Here is a 22,220-nt window from a genome sequence, read left to right on the forward strand (position 1 = left end):
CCAGGTATTTATATTATGGTTGATAAAGGGAGCATAATTACAGTTCTGAAGTAGCAATGGAAATAAGTTCATGGTTGGGGTCACAACATAACATCTATACTAACGGGTTGCAGCACTGGGAAGGCTGAGAACCACTGGTTAGGGGACAGGACAACAGGCACGCACAGTGGCAATCCTAGTCACTTTGCAGCGTCCAACCCTGGACACACAGACAACATCTCAGTCTCTGACCATCCTGCCTTACCAGCCGCAAACGTGAGTTGTGAGCTCGTGTTGCACGGTGGTGTACAGCTACAGACAGCATGTGTTGTCTGTCACAGGGTCAGCCAGTGGGAGTCACTACCACTCAGAGGCCTCATTGCACTCTGCAGGCAGAGACCAGCTCCAGGTCCCTGAAGGAGCAGTGATGCAGGCACATGCTGCAGGCGTCTGGGCAATGAGCCCATGCCTGGGAACCTGCTGGTGCAGGGCCTGGGTGGCCATCGTCAGGCAGCTAAGCACACAGCCTTCTGGAGCCTGGCTCTGGCCACACTGACCACAGGGACAACAATGAGGCACGCAGACATCCACCCCAGTGTGACATCAAGATCCTCAACAGGTGGCATGAGGCAGAGGAATCATGAGACTGAAGCCAGCCGAGACAAGTGGGGCAGGAGCATGCTAGTACACTAGTGCCTGGGGCTTGCTATGTGGGCAGCGTGTCCCCATCACACACAGAGCTGAGGAAAGGCCTGGCTGAATGAGCGCAGCTACCTCAGGACTGCGGAGCACCTTGCAGACCAGCTGAGACATCATCCCGCCCCAAGGGCTGTGGGAGCGCATATGGGGGCCACTCTGATGAACCCTGTCCATGCCTACGCTCTGGAGAACCTGCCTAATACAGGGGTAAAGGTGTCACTCACTGCTGAGTTCCCTAGGGCTCCACTACCAGCAACTGTGGGCCGTGTGGGCCCCTGAGGCACACCGTATGCCTAGCTACCACTCACCTGGGGGGCGGCGGCCAGGATGATCTCTTCCCATTCAGACCCGCAGTAGCCCTAGAGCCCTAAGAGCCCCAGGGAACCCACCCTAGCCATGCCACCCCACAGGCTGGTGTGTACCTACCAAGGCAGCAACTTCAAGTAAAAAGATACAAAGATAGGACTGGGAACAGACTGGCTCCTCCAGCTACTCAGGAAGCCGAGACAGGAGGATTCTCAGTACCATTTACAATTCTGGGTAATGAAGCTAGCTGTGGTAAAGGTGGGGGCTGCAGCACTGGCTCAGCATTAAGAGCACTTTGTACCGAGGACCTGGAGTCAGACCCGACACCCACACGGTGGCTCTCAACCCCCTGCAACTCCAGTTCCAGGGCATGCAAAGTTCTCTTCTGTCTCAGTGGGCACTGGGCACTGAGTGCACAGACAAACATGCACAACAAAAAAAGGGGTGGGGTGGAGATAAAGTAAAACTTGACTGTGGTGGTTTGAATCAGAATGGCCCCCACAGGCTCATATACTGACTGCTTAGTCAGCAGAGAGGGGCGCTATTAAAAGCGTTAGGATGAGGAGGCGTGGCTTTGTTGAAGGAAGGCCAAGCCAGGCCAGAGCCTCTTTGTCTAGATGTGGGACTCTCAGCTACTGCTCCAGCACCACGTCTGCCTTCCTGCCACCATGCTCCCACTACGGTGCCCGTAGACTAACCATCTGCCTGTAAGCCAGCCCCAGCTAAATGCCCTAAGAGCTGCATGGTCGTGCTGTGCCCTCACAGCAGTAGAACAGTGACCAAGGTGGAGGCCAGGAGCTGCCAGCTACGTGGCAGAACAGCTGCCTGGCATGTGGCAGGTACTGGGCTCCCTCCCCAGAACCAGAAGGCAGTAAGGGTGCAGGAGTGGGTCTTGCACGGAGGCACTTCGATCTCTATGGAATACCACACACATGCCCAACCAGAGGAGCTGGAATGCCATCCATATTCAAGAGGGCACCCCAAGGATCACTGAAGCAGGGCCCGCCTATGCCCGCCCTCTTCCACAGTCCCTGTCAGGACAGGGAACACTCACCCCTTGGCTTCCTTCAAATCGGATGGATGGTTTCAATGACACAGAATCCTACAAGAGAACAAAAAGATAAAGCTTCAATGGACAGAAAATCTATGCACTTCCAGCCATGGAACATGTTCAGAGACCTGCAGGGTTCTGAAGGGTCAGTAGGAGATCCTCTAGCTGGCAGGGCCAAAGCAACAGAAGTAGAGCCTTGAGACATAGGCCAGGACCTTGGATGCTGTCACAGGCTCCTCCCAGAAAGAGAAAGAAGCAGATCACATGGGGCTTGTCCCCAGCCAAGAATGCTCTGCCAGATGCAGGATCCAGCAGAGTGTGAGCCCAGCTGAGGTGCACATCACACATGCTACTGCTGCTGGGGGTGGGCACCCTTTGGTTTAGCTGGAGCTGGGTCACCATGTCTGTGGGACAGCCTCTGAAGGAGCCCTGTGTGGAGGGCTTCAGCCCAGGACAGCCTGCCCACACCTAGCCCCAAGTCTGCTCCTGTGCCCAAGGGGCCAGGCCACCTTCTGTCTGCAGCTCCTGCTCCTGCGCTGTGCAGCTAGCTGCAGGGCCAGGGCCTCCCAATCAGAGCAGGTGGAGTTCTTGTGGTGTGTGCTGCACACTGGGCCGGAGCCAAAACCACTGTCACCAGCTGGCATGGCAGGAGCAGCCAGCCAGAGGACAGGCGGACATTTAAGGCAACCTGTGGCCCTACAAAATGGCCCACACTTGGCACTGAGGGTGGAGGCAGAGAGCACCTGCCCCCGCCTTTGTCTTCAGAACCCCCCCCCCCCTGCTCTCCACAGACCATGTCTCCACAGGTCACATTTCAGCAGGCTTGTTCCACAGGTCAGCCCCTCAGGATCAGGCCAGCGGCCCAGCCATGTTCTGGAAAACCCAGCATCCATCTTGTTTCACACAGGGACCATATACAGGAGGCAGTATGCATGAGCGTCACTGTGCAAAGACACAGTAAGGCTCCCTGCAGGGTGGCCTTCCACCCGGTGGCCCAATTAGCAGCACAGAACCTGGTCAAGTCCTCAGTTACAGAAACAGGTCCTCGCCGGGACACCGTAAGACACAGGGCAAGTTTGGGATGGCAGAGGCTGAGAGGACAAACTGACAGAGTATCCAGCGCAATGTGAGCAGGCAGCCCCCCAACACACACAGATGACACCCACACATGCACACGCAGGATAGGGTGGTAGGACTGGTCAGCCCTGTGTGACGCTGGGCACACCAGGTGCACACGTGTCACTGAGCCAACCCCAGCCCCACCCAACACCTTGGGATGTCATACCAGGGAGACCAGGAAAATTTATAGCCAAAGCTCACACTTTCTGAGTTTAAAGGGTCAGCAACTGGTGGAGACTCCCAGAAGCAGAATGTGACCTGGATGTGGCCTGAGCCCACAGGTGGCCTATGTGAATCCCCACACGTAGGAGAAGGAGACAGAGCCTCGGGTCATCCTTGGCTACATAAGAACTTTAAGGCTAGCCTGGGCTACATGAGACCCTGACTGATATTCAGAACATAGAACCCCTCCCTCACTGGCCAGGCGCTCCCACGGGAGTCAGCTCTGTGGCAGTGTGCACTGCCTTCCACACACGTCCCTGTGGATTAGCAGATCCTTGAACAGATGGGAAAGTGTCCCTTGTTACCTTCTAGTCTCTCTTCAGGACCTGTACACATGTGCGGACTCTGCCGCTGGGGCCGATTCGTACCATAAATGGACAGACAGGTTAAAGGAACTCTTTGAGAGACACAAGAGCCACTCAGTGCAAGAGACAGGTCAGGTATCCCTGCTGGCTGAAACATCAGTGACACTGTGTCACTGGGCTGGAGGCCTAGACGGTGCTCAAGGGGAGGAACAGCAGGTGCACGGCCTGGCCCATGGCCACCCCTGGGTCAAGCTCCCCAGAAGCTAGTGCAGAAGCAGAGCACAGGACTCACTGTGCAGCAAGACTTCTGAGTGCCAGCGACAAGGCAGGAAAGGTCACATCCTCCACGACGTGCATGGAGTCTAGGGGGGCAGGCAGCCCAGCAGGCCAGCTCTGAGAATGACCTTATGGCTTGACCCCAAGTGACCTGGCTGCCATCAGGTCTGCTCCTGTGCCCAACAAGCCAGGCCACCTTCTCAGAGATCCTGCTGTCTGCAGGCTTCTGCCCCCTCCACTTCCCCCCAGACTTGGGCCCCGAGCCACACAGGGCAGAGTGCCTCTGGGCAGAGTGCCATGTCCACACCTGTCACAAGGTCACAGTGGCCTCACAGAGTGAAAGCAGATTAACAAAAGATAGACCAAGAGGTCTCAGTGTCCCACAACAATCGGAGGACCACAGCTGTTCACCATGGCTTTGGCCCATGAGCCTGACAGCTGGAGGCCCATTGGGTGAGCCAGTATGGAGCAAACAGGTGACCCTGTTGGTGCCAGCCATTAGTCAGCAGGTGGTCTGGTAGAGAGACCTAGCTGGCTGTGGCTGTCACCTGTCAGTGCAGCCAGGCCACGCGGCCACGTGAAGGACAGCAGGTGCCTCAGATCCAACCTCTTCTCACAGCACAGACTCAAAGGCCTTGAGAGGCCCAAGGAGCTAAGTTTCTGCAAAGGTGTCCTGTGTTCTAAATCGCCTGCTCCTGCCACACTGACCACCGGACACTCTGATCCCGAGGCTCTGTTGTAATCAGGGTCCAAAACACACACACACCTACCTGGCACATCTAAAAACTTACTGGAACAAAGCCCCACCCTCTCAGCCAGGCATAGAAAGGGCTACTATCTGGAGCCTGTAGAAGCCTTGCCCCTGGGCTGGTTCCAGTCAGAAAGAACAGAGCTCCAGCACTAGTCCTATACCCCAATCAGGGCAGGGTGCAGTGGTGCCAGTTGGTGACAGGAGCTCAGGCCTGTGATTGGCAGGGCTTGGGGGCTCTGCACTGTGTGGTGGCAGCTCAGGCAGGTATGTGGTACCAAACCAAAACAAGAAGTAACGTGGACTTGCCACCCAAGGCCAAGTACTGTTAACTGTGGTGGCTGGCACCTGCCCTCCACTAACACATCGCTCAGCACAGGACTCCTAGTAACATGTCTGCACGCTATGCTCTGAGACCTTTACAAGTGATCACAGCAGCACTGCAAGCACTGGGTCCCAGGGGGTCCCAGGGCTCCTCTGCTCACAAACAGAGGAGACCCATCACAGCTGTCCACAGCCACCTGCACACAGGTGCACATCCACAGAGTCACTCACCCAAGCAGCATGGCACTCAAACAGGGTAAGGGAGCAGATGCAAAGGCACCATGTCAGGGCCCACTGTGCCTCCCACTGGCAACTATATAGAAAGGACAGTTCTCCCAGCTCTGGTTCCCAACATGTCCTAGTGAGGTGAAAGGGGGCAGGGCACAGAGACACTTGCAGGCCTCTGCTACACTCAAAAGATGTCCACATTGCATCCAGGTCCCCAGCCAAAGAGTGACGTGGGTCTTTGGGTGGTGGCTTCTCTTAGCTCCCCTCACTGAGAAGAGCTGGGCAGAGTTCTATAAGGTAATGGAGCTGCTTCCAATGTGGTCTTGGAGTGAGTGAAAGAAAGCTGGTCACACTTGACAGGCAAGAGGTCCAGTTGATAACATGGCCACCAAACCTGGGAGGTGAGTGGAGAAGAGGGAGGGACTTCCGTCTTGGGGTAGGTAGGTAGAGGACGCCCAGAGAGCAGCCCCTCCCAAAATGGACTGACTCCTGGGACCCCGCACCTGAGTGAGTGCCACTGTGACACCACAGGGTTAGAGTGGCAGGTGACACCTGGTTTGTTTTGTTTGTTTGAGACAGGGTTTCTGTGTAGCCTTGGCTGTCCTGGACTCACTTTGCAGACCAGGCTGGACTTGGACTCACAGACATCCACCTGCCTCTGCCTCCTGAGTGCGGGGATTAAAGGTGTGCACTACCACCACCTGGCTCCAGGTTTGTTCTTATGAGTAGTGGCAGGGCTTTAATAGAAGTTTTGATGTCTTTAAAAACTCAGCTATGTAAATATGTTTTGTTTTAATCCCAAATGTGAGGTTTTAGTTTGTCCACAGCTGGTAATTGCCTTGTGCAAGCTGGAGTTAGTTGAATTCTGAGGACCCTGAGGGGTATAAAAAAAGAGAGCCTGGGGCTGGAGAGATGGCTCAGAGGTTAAGAACACTGACTGCTCCTCCAGAGGCCCTGAGTTCAATTCCCAGCAACCACATGGTGGCTCACAACCATCTAGAATGAGATCTGGAGCCCTCTTCTGGCCTGCAGGTGTACATGCAGCCAGAGCACTGTACCTAATAAATAATTTAAAAAGACACAGAGCAGCTAGCCTAAAGGAGAGCAGGAGAGGTTTGGAGGAGACCTAGGAGGACTGCCTGTTGCATTTGCTACTGACAACTGAGATTGGCATTACGCTGTGGCAGGGTCCCCTGCCTGTCACCCTGTAAAGTTTCCAAGGTGGTCAAGCTTCCCCTCTGCGTATGAGTGCCTTCCCCACTGAGGCCTGCAGTGCTCACAGAGAAATCAGTCATGTAAACTGTCGCTGCCTTAGGGCTTGCATAAACACTCCCTGTTGCCTCACTCAAGCTGCTCTCCTGAGACGGAGAGGGGATTCCTGTGTGTGTGTGTGTGTGTGTGTGTGTGTGTGTGTGTGTGTGTTGGAGCCAGCCTTCTGGGGGACCTTGTCTATTCCTGATACACTACTCTGTCCCAGGCGTGGGTCAGTGCTGAGAGCATTCAGGCCCAGTGACCACGACACTCATGTCTCTGCCCCCACAGGACTGAAGCCAGCTGGCTCTCAGCCAAGTGTGGGTCCTGTTGCTGCTGTCAGCCAGGTGCTGTAGCCCTGCCATTACTGTGTCTCACAGCTGTGTCTTTGGTTTCATCAAGCTTCAGGAGTGAGGCCTGTCCTCAAAGACTGTGACTTTGCTGTTGCTGGCCCAGAAAACACAGTCAGGCTTGTTAATCTGATGGGATCGGGGAGGGTGGTTTGACCCCCTAGTCACATGTGCTGCCCTCCAGCACCCACCAGGACACTTCAGGCCAGCAGTGGCCTCCCACATGCACCCAGGTGCCAGTCTAGGAATTGCTGAGATCACCAGGGTCATACCTGCTGTCACTTGGTCCACAGGACCTTGTCTTGCTATGGAGGTGGCAGCACACACTGTGGGACCCCAAAGGCAGCAGCTAGATGGAGATTTAGCCCTGAATCTCAGGGCAGGTGCCAGCAGGGTGCCTTGCTGTCCTACACTTAACTGTTCACTCAAGCACAGCAGGAACCTGGAGGCTGCAGCTGATGCAGAGGCCATGGAGGGATGCTGCTTACTGGCTTGCTCAGCCTGGGTGAACCCAGGGCCACCAGCCCTATCCATCACTAATTCAGAAAATGCTTTACAGCCTTGCTTACAGCCCAGTGTCATGGAGGCATTCCTTCCTCTTAGATGACCCTAGCTTGTGTCAAGTTGACATAAAACTATGCAGCACAATTGATCACTTGTCGGCTTGACACACAAACACATCACTGCTAAGTCACAACCTTTTCTTTCTTGTTCTTCTCCAAGATCACATGTTAATCTCAACATTACAATATAAATATTCCAAAATTTTAAAGTCCCACAGTCTTTAAAATTTCAGTCTCTTTAAAATAGCCGAGTATGGTAGCTCACGTCTTTAATCCCAGCACTTGGGAGGCAGAGGCAGTCAGATGACTGTGAGTTCGAGGCCAGCCTGGTCTACAAAGAGTCCAGGACAGCCAAGGCTACACAGAGAAATCCTGTCTCGAAAAACCAAAATAAATAAAAATAATCATCTCTTCTTAACACAGTGCATGGTTCAGCCTCAGCTGACCAGCAAAGCTCAGGTCTTACCTCCTGTCAACCACAGCCAGTTCTCAGCTCCAGCTGGTTAGACACAGCTTGTTCACACAGAAGGCCCGAGAGAGTCTTTGCTTCCCTCTGAAACGTCACAAGCCAGGCCTCCATTGTCTGCACTGCTCTCAATGCTCTTAGTGTATTCCACACTCCTACAGGGCTCACTGAGCTCTCAATACCAGTGCTTTTCTCACTCAAAGTCTCAGAGTCCTTGCATACTCCTCTCAGAACATGGCCAGGTCTCCACAAAACCCATTATCCTGCTGCTAGTTTCTGTATTGCCCAGGATTTCCACTGCTGTGTTGAAACCATGACCAAAAGCAACCTTAGGGAGGAACATGGTTCATCATTGAAGGTGGGACCAGTGCCAGGCATTGGCCCCTGGGCCAAAAGGAAGCTGAGTTCCACACCCCTGCCTTCGCCCCATCTCCTGTACCCTCAGGTACCACCTGCCCCCAGACTCTGTAGCCCCATGTTTCCGCCATCACGCAGTGCCCACAGAACTCAGCTGCACTGCCCTCGCATGTCTCTCCATGCAGAGAGCTTCCCGTCACCTGCACTCTGGTCGATGCTGAACACACTTAGATCTTTCACAAACATACTTTATTTAGGATTCTTAGATGCCTTTACCTCCCTTCCAAGCCCCAACCCTAGGTAAGAGAGATTAAAGGCGTGCACCACCACTGCCTGGCCAACTTTTTTTTTTTTTAATGATTTGTTTATGCTGGGCAGTGGTGGCCTACACCTTTCATCCCAGTACAGAGGAGACAGCGGCAGGCAGACTTTCTCTTGAATTCGGGGCCAACCTGGTCTACAGAGTTCCAGGACCACTAAAGGACAGTGTTAACAGTGCCTAGGCTTCTTGGTGGTTGGCATCGCAAACTGAGTGTGGACCCCAGGAGAGAAGAAAAAGGGGGAGGGGGATGAGGGGCTGGGCTCAGCCAGCACGAATGGGGACCTGACTTCCATCCCTAGAACCCACAGACTAAGTATGCTGGTGCGTGCCTGTAAGCCCAGCATTTGGGAGGTGGAGGCAGGAGATGAGGCTAGCCTTGCCTATTTAGTGAGTTACAGGCCAGCTTGGCCTATATAAAACTGCCTCAAACACAAACAAGAGGGGGCTGGAGGGCTGGCGCAGTGGGTAAGAGCACGGCTGCCCCTGCGGAGGGCCAGGGTTCAATGCCAGCACCCACATGGTGGCTCACTGCTATCTGTGACTCCAGTTCCAGAGCAGCAAACACCATTTCTGGCCTCAGCCCAAGGCAGACACGCACATGGTGCAGACACACCCGTGCACACCGTCCTACGGGGTCTGAGAGCATTGCTCTTAGGAGGGTGTGAGTTTGGGTCTCAGCACTGGCAGAGGGGCTCCCGGGACTGTGAGCCCTTCCGGCCTCCACAGGTCCTAACACAAGCAGCAGACATCCACATGCAAAAATAAATCCTCATCCCCACCCTGTTTTTCTTTTTGTTTTGTTTTGTTTTGCTTTTTTGGTTTTGCTTTTTTGAGAGACAGGGTTTCTCTGTGTAGCCCTGGCTGTCCTGGACTCTGTAGACCAGGTTGGCCTTGAACTCACAGAGATCCGCCTGCCTCTGCCTCCTGAGTGCTGGGATTAAAGGTATGCATCACCATTGCCCAGCATAAACAAACCATAAAAATGATAAAAATAGGCCAGGCGTGGTGGTGCACACCTTTAGTCCCAGCACTCAGGAGGCAGAGGCAGGCAGATCACTAAGAGTTCGAGTTCAGCCTGGTCTACAGAGTGAGTCCAGGACAGCCAAGACTACACAGAGAAACCTTGTCTCAAAAAACCAAAACAATAAATAAAATGAATGTTGCCACGTGCTTGAGGCCTATGGACTCCAATTCAGTGTGGTGGCCACGGAGACCACAGCTCCAGCTAGGCAGTGTGCTGTGGGAGGGGCCCACGTCTGGAAGGGCAGAGCTGTGGCTGAGACACTAGAGCAGCAGACGTGGAATGCGTGGGTCACTCTAGAGCTGGAGACGGCTGGGTGAGGGTGCCACGTGTGCTGCGCCCTTTCCTGTCACAGACAGCCTTGCTGAGCACTGCGCGCCTCCTTCCACTCCTGACACTGACCAGGGCCCCTTCTTCCAGCACTCCAGCTGCCAGCCACAGCCGGCCTTCTCAGAGCCTTGCAGGAGAAGGGGGGCTCAGAGCCTGAGGCCCGGCCAGCGACCTCCTGGCAGCCGTCCCTTTCCAGTAAAGCCCAGCCTGTTGGGAAATGCTGTCCAGGAATCCTCCACAGCTTCCTGGCAGGGTAAGTGTGGTCGCCAAGACCATGGACCCTGCTTGGAAAGGCGCCTCCATGGGCTTGAGAACCAGGCCCAGAGCTGTGGCTCTCGAGGGGTTATCCTGCTCACCTGAGCCGGTCAGATAGGACAGCAGGCACGGCCGACTCAAGGAGGGACCCAGAGAGCTCCCAAAGTGACACTGAAATGGAGGACTCTTAAGGCTGGACCCAGCAGAGAGCAGCACCCTGCTCAGCCCTGGAAGTCAGGGCTGGCGCTGTGGCCATGCTCGGCCCACCCAGAGCCCAGCCCTTATGTCAAGTCCCCTCAAATTCATTTTCTCCCTGTGAATGTGAGCATCCTTCTGAAGTCGTGTCCATGAGGTCAGAGTGTGGGATCTGTGGCTGTGCAACAAAAGCCTCTGACCTGGAAGCTGCAAACACCAAACCTGTTCTGTCCTGGGTCAGTGTCACTGGGCTGTAGCAGGGACAGCCCCACCCAGTACCTTTCCCTTGTGACTGCCACAGGTGGCTACACTGGCTTCTTGCCTACCTCTTACAGGAACACTAGGGGTTTTATTTGTTTGTTTGTTTTTGTTTAATTTCTTTATTTTTATTTCACGTGCATTGATGTTATGCTTGTTTGATTGTCTGTGTAAGAGAATCAGATCCCCTGGAACTGGGGTTACAGACAGTTGTGAGCTGCCATGTAGGTGCAGGGAATTGAACTCAGGTCCTCTGAAAGAGCACCTAGAACTGCTGAGCCATGTCTCCAGCCCAATTTTCTTTTTCTTGTGAGCAGGTCTCTCAGGTCCCTGGCTGACCTCAAGTTTACTGTGTGTCTGAAAATGAGCTGGGACTACCCCCTGCTGCCCCGCGCCCTGGCTATGTGGTGCTGGATGGAGCCAGGGCGCTGCCATCCTCTCACAGCTCTGGAAGGTCTTGCTAACCCAGAACTCACAGCCTGCACCAGGACAGCCCCGTGTTCAGCAATCCTCCTGCCTCTGTATCTGAAGTGCCAAGAAGACAGGTGTGTACCAACACCTTTTCCTTTTCGTGTGTGTGTGTGTGTGTGTGTACTATTTCTATGTACATCTGCATGCCCGAAAGGAACATCAGTTCCCAGTATAGATGGTCATGAGCCACCATGTGGTTGCTGGAAATTGAACTCAGGACCTCTGGAAGAGCAGCCAGTGCCCTTAACTGCCAAGCTATCTCTCTAGTCCCTGCTTTTTCTTTCTTTCTTTCTTTCTTTTTTAAAGATACAATGTTCTGCCTGTGTATATGCCTGAGTACCAGAAGAGGGCACTGGATCTCATGACCAACCCTTCCTTTTTGGTTTTTAAAATCAAAGACTTTTGCTATCGGGCTGGGGAGATGACTCAGAGATTAAGAGCACTGTCTGTTTTTCCAAAGGACTTAAGTTTGATTCCCAGCAACCATATGGTGGCTCACTACCATCTACAAGATCTGATGCCCTATTCTGGCATGCAGGCACACATACAGGCAGAATAGAGTATAAATAATACATAAAAAAATCTTAAAAAAAAAAAAAAGTTGTGCTACCTAACTATGGCTGGCCCAAACCCTTGATCCTCCTGCATCAGCTTCCACCTGCTAAAATGACAATGTGCCCCACCACCTCCAGTCATCTTTACACACACACACACACACACACACACACACACACACACACACACACCCTTTACTGTCAGTTTCTGGGTGCTAAGGAAGGTGCATGCCAAAGGCTTAAATGCTGCATGCACTGTTCAGGTAAGCCCAGGACCTGTCCTTGACTCTGAGCACATTTATCCCATGTGGTCAGCTCCTGCTCTGAATGACCCTGTTTCATTTTTAAAGAAGGGTCTCACGCAGCCCAGACTGACCTCAAACTCCTGCTCACCTGCCTCCATCTCCCTGAGATGACAGACATGTGACACCATCCCCAGCAATTCTTTAAAAAACAACAAACAAACCAAACCTATTTTTTGAAATGCTATGTTTGTTTGGTTTTTTGGAGACAGTTTTTGTTTTTTTGTTTTTTGTTTTTTCTGTGTAGCCTTGGCATTGTAGACCAGACTGGCCTCAAACTCACAGCAATCTACCTGCCTCTGCCTCCCAGAGTGCTGGGATTACAGGCATGCACCACCACACCCAGCTGAAAAGCTATGCTTTATTAGTACTTTGCTTTTATTTTTCGAGACATGGTCTCACTTGTATAGTTCTGGCTGTTCTGGAATTCACAGGCTGGCCTTGAACTCACAGAGATCTGCCTGCATGCACCACCACATCCTGCTGAGAAGCCAGGTTTTATAACAATCTCCTAGATCACCATCCACGAAGCCCCCTGCAGTGGCTGTCCCCACCTTGGGAGCAGCTTTCTCAGCAGCCACATGTCCTGCCCGCCCCACTGCAGTCATTCCCAGGACGCTGCCCAGGATTTAGCTCTAAAGACCCTGCTAGGCACACAGAACAGGCAATGGCCTCCCTCACCCGGGGCCTGCCACTCCTGCGCCATCCTCGCTGAGGAAACCACAGCCAAATCAGGCACAATCAAGGCACTTTGTACCCCTTAACTTGAAAGGACCACCCCCAATATCAACCACAGGACAAGCAGAGAGAACATGGGCTAGTCAAGGACGTGGAGACTCAGCTCATAGGACAACAAGTTCCGCTGTCCCTGAGAGCCCCAGCCTGGCCACCACGCCATCTGACCTCACCCGAATGTTGCAACTGAGCTCCACTCATGACCTGCATGCGACTCCAGAGCTCTGCTAAACTGCACATCGTCCAGCAGGCCCGCACACTCAGCCACAGCCCTTCACCTCCCCAGAGCACCTCCTTGTACACATCCCAGACCAACCTCCAAAGAGCCGGGGACCCTGGCTCAACCGAGGGCTCTACTTTGCTTCAAACCTTCAGCTCCCACCCTTCCTCACATCAAAGTGCAAAGAGACCACCTACAGACACAGACTGTGCCCGCCTTACTGGCCAGGGCTTTCCACACCTCAGACACAGCACTCCCTCAGCCTGAGTTCCCACGTCAAAGAAAGTCATAACCACTGCACATGAGCCACCTGCTCCTTCCTTAGAACCTTGGCCTGAGGAGGCTCAGAATGCCAGTCACGCACTGCTTTCGGCTCCCTCCTAAGGAGAGTGTGCGGTGTGGTGCTTGCTGCCCCTATCCTGCAGCTTGGGGCGGTCCCATGCACTCAGGTTGCTCTAGCCACCTGTGCAGGTGGCAGCAGGGCAGCTGCAACCTCCACTGAGCTCATAGATTCATGGACCTGCTATGTGACAGGCTCAACGCCAGCTACTGCTGCCACGTTCCCTTGCAAGGCCCTTGTGTCCACTGCTCCCATACTGTGGCCAGCAGAGCCTCACAAGCAGTGAGGAGAGTGTCCCTGGCTGCACGCTCCTACGTATGCTATCTGGGGTGACACCCTCATCTCTGGGCTGCTGACTGGCATTTCTTCAGGAAGATGACCAATGCCCAGCACAGAAGCTACATACAACACACAACACTGGAAGATACTAGAACCCCCCAGCTACTCAGTTGGCTGTGACAGCAGCGTCAGGAGGTCAAGAGTAGCCTGGCCCCTGCCCCAAGCACAGAAGCCCAATCGCTGAGCTCAGGGCCCATGGGAAAGCCTGATGGCAGGAGCCAGAGTTTGCTCAGAGCCAGCAGAGATGCTCAGGGCACACAGCTGGCCAGCTAGGCCAAGCAGGCCCAACCCAAACAAGACAGGGTATGAGGTAGAGCTGTGGCACATGTCCCTGTGTCACCAGCACTTGCAAAGCTGTCTGTGGTGGCCAGCCATGGGGTGGCAAGGAGGACAGCAGGCTGGACGCCTCAGCTCTCTGCAGCCGTTTACACTGTCTTCAGTCAGAATGGGCTGATCTTCATTCAAGGTGACAAGGTCCCAGGGAAAGGCAGCTGGGCTGCTCCTGGGCACAGCTCTCTGCGGTGGGACTGACCTCACAGAGGACAGTTGCTTTCCAGAAGTTTCTCAACAGCTCTATCAGGTCAGGAGATTACCAAGAAGAGTGGGGGAATGCTTGCTTGTCAGCCTGCATGCCAAAGAGTCTGTGGCTCAAGCATCCCAACCTGAGCTCTCAGGAGCCAGCCTCCTCCAACAGCTTTCACGAGTCCCCAGAAGGAAATCTAGCTAGGGCATCTACCATCACAGCCCAATGCGTGGACAGTGGCCAGCCTGGCCTTGCAGCCCCCAGGTAAGCATACTGCCCTCTGTGGGGCTCACACACACAGCTCTGAGGCCTGGCTTGCTGGCAGCCTTGCCAAGGTATCCCATGGACAGCAGGCACTGTGGGCACAAGTGCCAGAGCTCACCTTAATAGTCCTGATCCTGAGCTACCAGCCTGGCATGGGCTGAGCGGAGGCACACAAATGACCACACATAAGCCCAGGTGTCCCCTGACTCCTAGTCACCAGGCCCCGCTGGGTCAGGGAGGACACAGCCCTGTGACCTGCTGGCTGGTTCTCAGAGAACAGCCCTCCCTGTCCCCAGAGTGTTTTAGAGACCACTTCAGGCACAGAACTGCATCAGAGCACCCATGGCCAGGCCTCCCACTCACCACACTCTACACATGGGTGCATATGCACGCACATACAGAGGCAATCTGTGCACAGACACACCTGGAGAATGGCTGGCCTCTGGTACCCACACAGAGTCACTTTGGGGTCTCTGGAAAGGGAGGTGGGTTCAATCCTGGCCTGAGCCCACACTGCGCTCACCTCAGGAGTCCCTCAGCACCGAGACAGTGGAGAGCAGCTTACTGCATCAAGCTCCAGGTTATCAGCTGCCTCTAACTGGACACTTCTTGGCCATTCTGGCTGTGAGGAAGATCCTGACACACAGTGCCAGCCAGGGAGGGCAAGGCCTTGTGGGAACATGAGATCCAGGTTCCCAAGAGCCTGGCACCTGTCCCACAGGCAGATACCCAGATGTGGCAGGACCTTCAAGGGAGAACCCATTGATACTCTGTGTGCTCCACAGTCCAGGGAACTGGGGCTCAGGCAATTTGGGGAGGCAGAAACACCCTGCAATGGAACCTGTAGGGACCAGGCCGGAAGCAGCCAGGCACACTTCCTCCCTCCTGTCTTCCTGTCTTCAGGTCAAGGGCAGGAAGCAGCTCTGCTGAACACTCTGTGCCCCTGGCCATGAGGGCGCAGGCAGGCAGGAGATGGACTCTCACTGGAGCCTGTGACACCAAACCTCTCTGCCCGTGATGGTGAGACGTCATGGTGAGATAACGGCCAAAGCTACTGACACTGCCCCGTGCCAGTGGCGATGTGATAGCAGGGAGCCCTCAGCACCACCATGTAAATGTGGCAATCCACTGCCACAAGTGACATCTCAATAAGACAAATGGCAGATGCTACCTTGAGGTCCCAAAAGTTCACTCCTATCCTCAGGGGAGTGCAGGTGTCTGCACACAGCGGCACAGCACAGCACCGATGGTCTCAGCAAGCATGCTGGCACACACTTAAGATCCCCACCTCAGGAGGCAGAGGCAGGGGATCCAGGAGCTCAAGGCAAGGCCTCTCTGTATAGCAGCATTAGATGCCTGCGCTAGCCACCCCAGGCCAAAGAGATGGCTCGGTGGGTAAAGCACTCACTGCACAGGCCTGACTCCCTCAGTTAGATCCTGGAAAAACAGATGAAAACATGGATGCAGAGATGTGCATCTGTAATTCCAGATGTGTGTGTGTGTGAGTGTGTGTGTGTGTGAGTGTGTGAGTGTGTATGTGTGTGTATGTGAGTGTGTGTGAGTGTGTGTGAGTATGTGTGTGTGTGTGTGTGTGTGTGTGTGTGTGTGTATAGATGGGGGCCAGAACCCAGCAACAAGATGGCGCTCTTCCAGATGGAGCCACCATTCCAAAAGGATCCTTCTCTGTTCTGAGACAGCGGCTCACTGTGCAATGACGATTGGCCCAGAAGTCGCTATGCAGACCATGTGGGCCTCACACATGCTAAGTGCTGAGATTAAAGGCGTGTGTCAAAAAATAGAAAAACAAGCCGGGCATGGTGGCACACACCTGTAATCCCAGCACTCAGCGAGGCGGAGGCAGGTGGATCGCTGTGAGTTCAAGGACGGCCTGGTCTACAAAGGAAAGGAGCCCAGGACAGTAAAGGCTACACAGGGAAAACAAACAAACAAAGAAAAGAAAAAAGGAGAAAAACAAGATGTCTGTGGTTTTCCAAACCACAAGGGTTCGTGGGCTTGGGGGGAGTCCTGGGACAGATGAAGAACTAATTATAATACAACAGGCCCTGTCGACCGGCCCTAGTGACACAGACTGGGCATCCCCAGCACAGGGAGGGGGCAGGCCACTCTAGGCTGCAAAGCAAGACCCCTTCTCAAAAATACCAAAAGTAGGAGTTAGAGAGGTAGTGCACTGGCTAGGAACACAACTGCTCTTGAGGAGGACCCAGGTTCCACTCCCAGCACCCACATGGTGCTCACAATCATCTGTGACTCCAGTTCCTCTTCTGAGCTTTAAGGGAGCAGGCATATGGTGCAAACACAGATTCAGGCGCGCGCGCACACACACACACATCAAATTAAATAAACATCAAAACAAAACAGAAGGGGCAACCAGAGGTGGAGATGCACAGCTGTCACCCAGCACTGAGGAGGAGGTAGGGATGGGAACGCAAGGCGTCTTCCACAGAACAGACTTCAGGACCAGGCTTCCTGAGCCTGTTTCAAAAGCAATTAGCTGTCCCAGCAGGTGGGGACTGAGTGAGCGACACAGGACAGGATGTCTTCAAGGTAAAGGAACTCTGCACAGCTACTGGACCAGTGGCTTCAGGGCTCTACATTTTTCAGATCTCACAGAAGTGAAGCACACAAGAGCTCGAACGCCTGGACATGATGAGCCCCCATGGGCTCAGAATTTGAACCCCCTGTCCCTACTGGGGGGTTGTGTTTAAAAGCGGCACCACTGGAGGGGTGGGCACTGCCTAGGGAAGGGGGAAACTGGAGCCAGACTTTTCTATATCCTGGCCGCACTTGTAGCCTGAGCTGTTTTCTATCTGTTGTCAGAGTGTGACGAACTGCAGGCAGCTCCTGCCACCCTACACCAAAACACAATAATCAAGAAACAAAACAAGCACTGTTCTGTTCTTGTGCAGGTTTCCCACCACAGTGACGGTAACTCCTGTAGGACTGTCAGCAGGAGCGGGGCTGCTGGGAGGGCGTGTGGAGCAGAGTGCCAGCAGGAGTGAGTAGCTCCTGAGCACACAAGGCTCTGTGTGGCGCATTCATGCTGCGCTCTGACAGTGGATCAGTGCCAGGCCTTCAGGGATGGTGCACCTGAAACCAACAGAGTAAGCCGGGTATGGCAGCGCAGCCTCTAACCCTGGCACTCCAGGCAGAGGCAGAGGGTCTCTGTGTTTGAGGCCAGCCTGGTCTATGTACTAAGCGAACTCAATGCTAGCTAGAGCGTACACTGAAACCCTCTCTCAGAAAACAGCCACACCGAGCACCCAAGCAATGGGCTCTGCAATGGCCACCACTCACTGCTGTTAGCCAGACTACAAGGAGAGAGCCGAGAATGGCACAGGACAGTGTGCACAGAGGGGCTGCAACTGCTCGGCATGGAAATCTGGCATGGGCTCGGCTCCAACAAAAGGAAGGTGCCCTGCAGGCCAGCCCCCGGCCCCCGCCCCCCACCCCCACCCCCAGAGACACAGCGGGGAGAGTGAGAATCCCTTTGGGAAACATGCCTTTGAGAACCTGAAGAGACTGCCTACAAGGATGGTCGCCGAGGCTCAACAGGCAGAGGTTACTGCAGTTCATGGGCCCTTGACAACACTTGGGAGATGGCAGCAGAGCCCACAATGGCCTCACAGTCATGCAGGGTCATCAAGACTTGGACCAAGGTTCCAGAAGAAAAGCGTTTAAGTCAGGTAATGTGTGTCCAGGCCACATGGAGGAGCCAGGGGCACAGAGCCAGAAAGGTGAGGCATCAGTTAGAATGGAGACATGGGGATGCCAGAATAGCAGGAACACAGGATGCTGTGCTGGGGAAAGGGAGCATCCTATGAGGAATCACCTCCATCAGACTGGCCTGCAATCGAGTCTGTGGGCAGGGCATTTTCTTGATTAGAGATTGCCATGGGTGGTGCCAGCAGGTGGTCCTGAGCTGTGTAAGAAAGCAGGCTCAGCAGGGCAGCAGCGGGTAAGCAGCACTGCCCCATGGCCTCTGTGTCAGAGGCTGCCGTAAGGTCCTGCGCTGCCTCCCCTGGATAATGAACTACAACCAAGGTGGAGTTAAGGCTCTCCTCCCCAGGCAGCGTTGGCAGTGTTTTATCACAGCAACAGAAAGCAAAGCAACACAGACGTGCTGCAGGAACGCTGCGGACACAGAGTAGGGCAGGTTGCACCTGCCACAGGCCATGTGGCTGCCCAAGACTTCAGAGCCCAGGTGGTGCCACTGTGAGCCCCAGAAGCCATCCTAGACATGCCTCTGGCTTCCTGTGCCTTACTTGGTTCAGGGTTTTGTAGCCATGCCTGCCCCTCATTTTGGAGCCTGAGTTTTGCTCTGTGCTGGGAGTGCGTGACTTGTTTTCTGAGATAAGGTCTCATACAGGCCATACTCACTCCAGAGGTGAGGGTGGCCCTCCGGGGCAACAGGTATGGCTGTCAGGCCTGTAAATGGTTTCTGATTTCACAGAGACTCGGACTTTTAAACCATGTTGAAACCATTCCAACTGTGAGGACGGTAACTGTGAGTCCAGGCCTGGATCGCTGAGTGTGAACTGTCCCCATACACAGGCCTGGATCACACTGTTTGAGTATGAACTGTCCCCACAGGTCCACATGTGAGGGCCTAACCAGGGGTGCTGGGTTTGGGTTCTGTTCTTGGGGTGCTTAGAAAGCAGAGCCAGGTGGAGGAAATAGGTCACTAAGAGGTGCAGGCCAGTCCTGCTTCTCTCCTAAAGACGGCCTGCTGCCACCATGTCACCTGCCGCCACCATGTCACCTGCTGCCAGCTCCAGTGCTACCTGCTGCAAGGGTTCCCCACCATGCCAGCTACTGTGCCCCCTAAACAAGGCCAAAGTGGCAGGTGTTTTGCCTGTGACAGGCCTGTCCTGTGCATGGACCATTACAGCGCCACGCAAACACTGATGGGGTTGGGTGCTATTCAGGTAAGTGAGTAAGACGCCTCTACCAATACACTCTATGCTGCTGTTGTTGGAGGCTGAGGTTAGGGTGTTCTGGTTCAACATGGGCCACACATAAAACACCACACAACAAATGCATGCACACACAGACACACACAGAGAGAGGGGGTAGTGTGTGTGTGTTACAGAGAGAGAGAGACAGAGACAGAGAGAGGGTGAGTGAGTGTGTGTGTGTGTCTTGGTTTCCTTTAGTTCCTGCCTTGTTTTTCTGTTTTTGTTTTTGTTTTTGTTTTTGTTTTTGAGACAAGGTTTCTCTGTGTAGCCTTGACTGTCCTGGACTCACTTTGTAGACCAGGCTGGCCTCGAACTCACAGCAATCCGCCTGCCTCTGCCTCCCGAGTGCTGGGATTAAAGGCGTGCGCCACCACGCCCGGCCTGCCTTGTTTTTCTGAACGTTCCTTTAAAATCCTCAAACAAGAGCTGAGTATGGTGGCGCATGCCTTTAATCCTAGCACTCAGGAGGCAGAGGCAGACAGATCAATGTGAGTTTGAAGCAGCCTGGTCTACAAAGCGAGTCCAGGACAGCCAAGGCTACACAGAGAAACTCTGTCCCTAGGGGGAAAAATCCTCAAACAAGACCTGATTTGATTAAGGGAGCAAGGCTAGCTCTGCAGATGGACCAAGTCAGAAAGAGAACTCACAACCTGGCATGGGACCCTGGTGACAGGCTTGCCTCTTGCAGCCTCAGAATTCCATGTGTACAGCACTTGGGAAGACAGAAGCAGATGGATCTCTGTGAGTTCAAGGCCAGCCTGCTGAACTACACAGTGAATTTAAGTTCAGCTAAGGCTATGTGGGAGACCCTGTCTCAAAAAAACAACAACAAAATCCCATGTGTCCACCCTGTTCTCTCTCCAGCCAAGGTCACAGTGTGACCAAAGAGACAAAGGCCAGGAGGAAAAGTGCTGGGCAAACTTGAAGTCTCCATGAGCCACGCCCCAACAAAGAAAAGGAGGGTGGGCTGACCTTTCCCAAAACTGTCTCCATGACCATGAAATCATCCAGCAAGGTTGGACAAGGTCAGCAGAGAAGCTACTCAGCTCCCACATCAAATCACAAAAAGCAGCAGACACACACTGAAGCCTTTAGCACATCCGGGAGGCTCGCAGAGCTCAGGTGAGACAGTCACAGCTCCACCTGTCCCCTGCCAGATCTCCATGCCCTGACAACCTGCACACCAAGGCCCAAAGCTCAAGAGCAGGCAGACACATTTGTCCAGCATGGGCAGGCAGAACCAGCTCTTCAGAACAGCAGCCATGCCCCCAACTGGCAAGAAGCAAGAAGCAAGGTGGCGGGGCACCTGGGGGGCACCTGAGCTGGGAGCACGAGCAGCGACAGCAGACACCCAGCAGGAAGCTACACATGCAGCCAGCGTTGAGTGCTGAGTGCAGAGGAGGAGTGCACAGCAGCCACCTGGAGACAGAGACTAGAGCAGGGTGGATACCACTCAGCATCTGGCCCTGGAGGAGTCAGGAGGTGCAGAAGAGAAAGCCCTGGGGTGTACCCAGAGGAGAGGGGACACTAGATGGTCAGATCCATGGTGGCAAGCGGAACCCGCTGCCCACTCCATTGACCACACACAGGATCCCAGCACAGCCTGGGCTACAAAGTGAGACCTTGTCTCAAAAACTACCTAAAGAGGTCCAGGAGACAGCTCAGTGTGTAAAGGGCTTGCTACACAAGCCAGAACCTAAGTTCAACCTCCAGCCCTCACACAAGGTGGAAGTGGAGACCAGGTGTGAGAAGGCCTTTGCTCCACACACATGCTAAGGCATGGGCCCCTTCCCCCACACACATATAAAGATCTATATACATAGACATCCATGTATATGGACAGCAGCTCACTGTGCAGCCCTGCCTGGCCTGGAACTCATTATGTAGACCAGGCTAGCTTAAGCACACGGACTGCCTCTATCTCTGCCAGGATTAAAGGCGTGAACCATCTGTTCAACTTTTTTCTTCTTTTTTTCTTTTTTTAAGTAATAAAACCATGAAGCAGAGGCTAGCACTACTGGCTCTCCCAGGCCCAGAGTGTGCTGACATCTCTACCTTCCAGTCTTTTCTTCCACTTTAAGCACTGTGCACTTCCCATCAGTGTCAGGTGTGTGTCACAAGCGAGCAGGCCCAGGTCAGTCCTGACCTGGCCCATGAGCCACACACTGCACTCTCCTATTGTAGCTTTCCCTGTGGTCAGCTGCTCACCCAGAGGCCAGTGAGGCTGGCCTGTGGGCAGTTCCCAAGGGCACTGTGACACCCTTGTCATCTTTAGCAGCACACACCACATCACTTTGGCCTCCTGCTTTATCACAAATGGCTAACCTAAGGGCCAGAGCTGTCCTGAGAGCAGCAGACTGAAGTGACTAGAAGCACCTCCCCTGGAGGGTGGGGCTGCTGAGCCACATGTGGCCACGCCTCCTCTGTCTAGTCAGTGTGGCCTCGCCAGCTACACACCCCTCTCTGACCTGTTTCCTTGCTTTGGCCAGGCTATCCACCTGCCTCAAGGAGGCCAGGGACCAGGGCTTCAAAGCAAAGGCACGCGGTTGTCGCTGGTCAGCTGTCTAGCACAGCAGAGAGGCAGTCCCACAGGGCAGATGAGGGCTAAGGCCCAAGAGAGCCACAAACGTCCACCTCCTGCTGCAGCCTGCTGCGCACAGGCCCTCAGCAACCAATCCACCCTCAGGTTTGCGGACATCCAAGGTCCACACGTGCTGACTCCAGCATGGGGACCTCAGGCCTGGCCCTGGCCCTAGCTATCCTACCTGCAAGACCTGGGGCACAGATGCCACAGGGGTAAGCAGCTTCTACTGGTGCATGCCAGGCCCCCAGCTGTAGGGCTTTCAGTGTACTCACACAAAAATGGGGGTG

General features: G+C 54.1%; 1 protein-coding gene across 2 annotated transcripts in view; it reads right to left on the bottom strand.

Moving 5' to 3' along the window:
• ELL (elongation factor for RNA polymerase II) overlaps window positions 1–22,220 on the bottom strand; it is a 47,451-nt gene that overhangs the window by 13,857 nt on the left and 11,374 nt on the right. For both annotated transcript variants that reach the window (XM_084759168.1, XM_084759167.1), the window contains exon 2: window positions 2,039–2,086. In XM_084759168.1, coding sequence (XP_084615294.1) covers window positions 2,039–2,086 — 48 coding nt within the window. The remainder of the gene's footprint in view (window positions 1–2,038; window positions 2,087–22,220) is intronic.

This window comes from Acomys minous, assembly GCF_964271855.1.
Source record: "Acomys minous genome assembly, chromosome: 15".
Lineage (NCBI taxonomy): Eukaryota > Metazoa > Chordata > Mammalia > Rodentia > Muridae > Acomys > Acomys minous.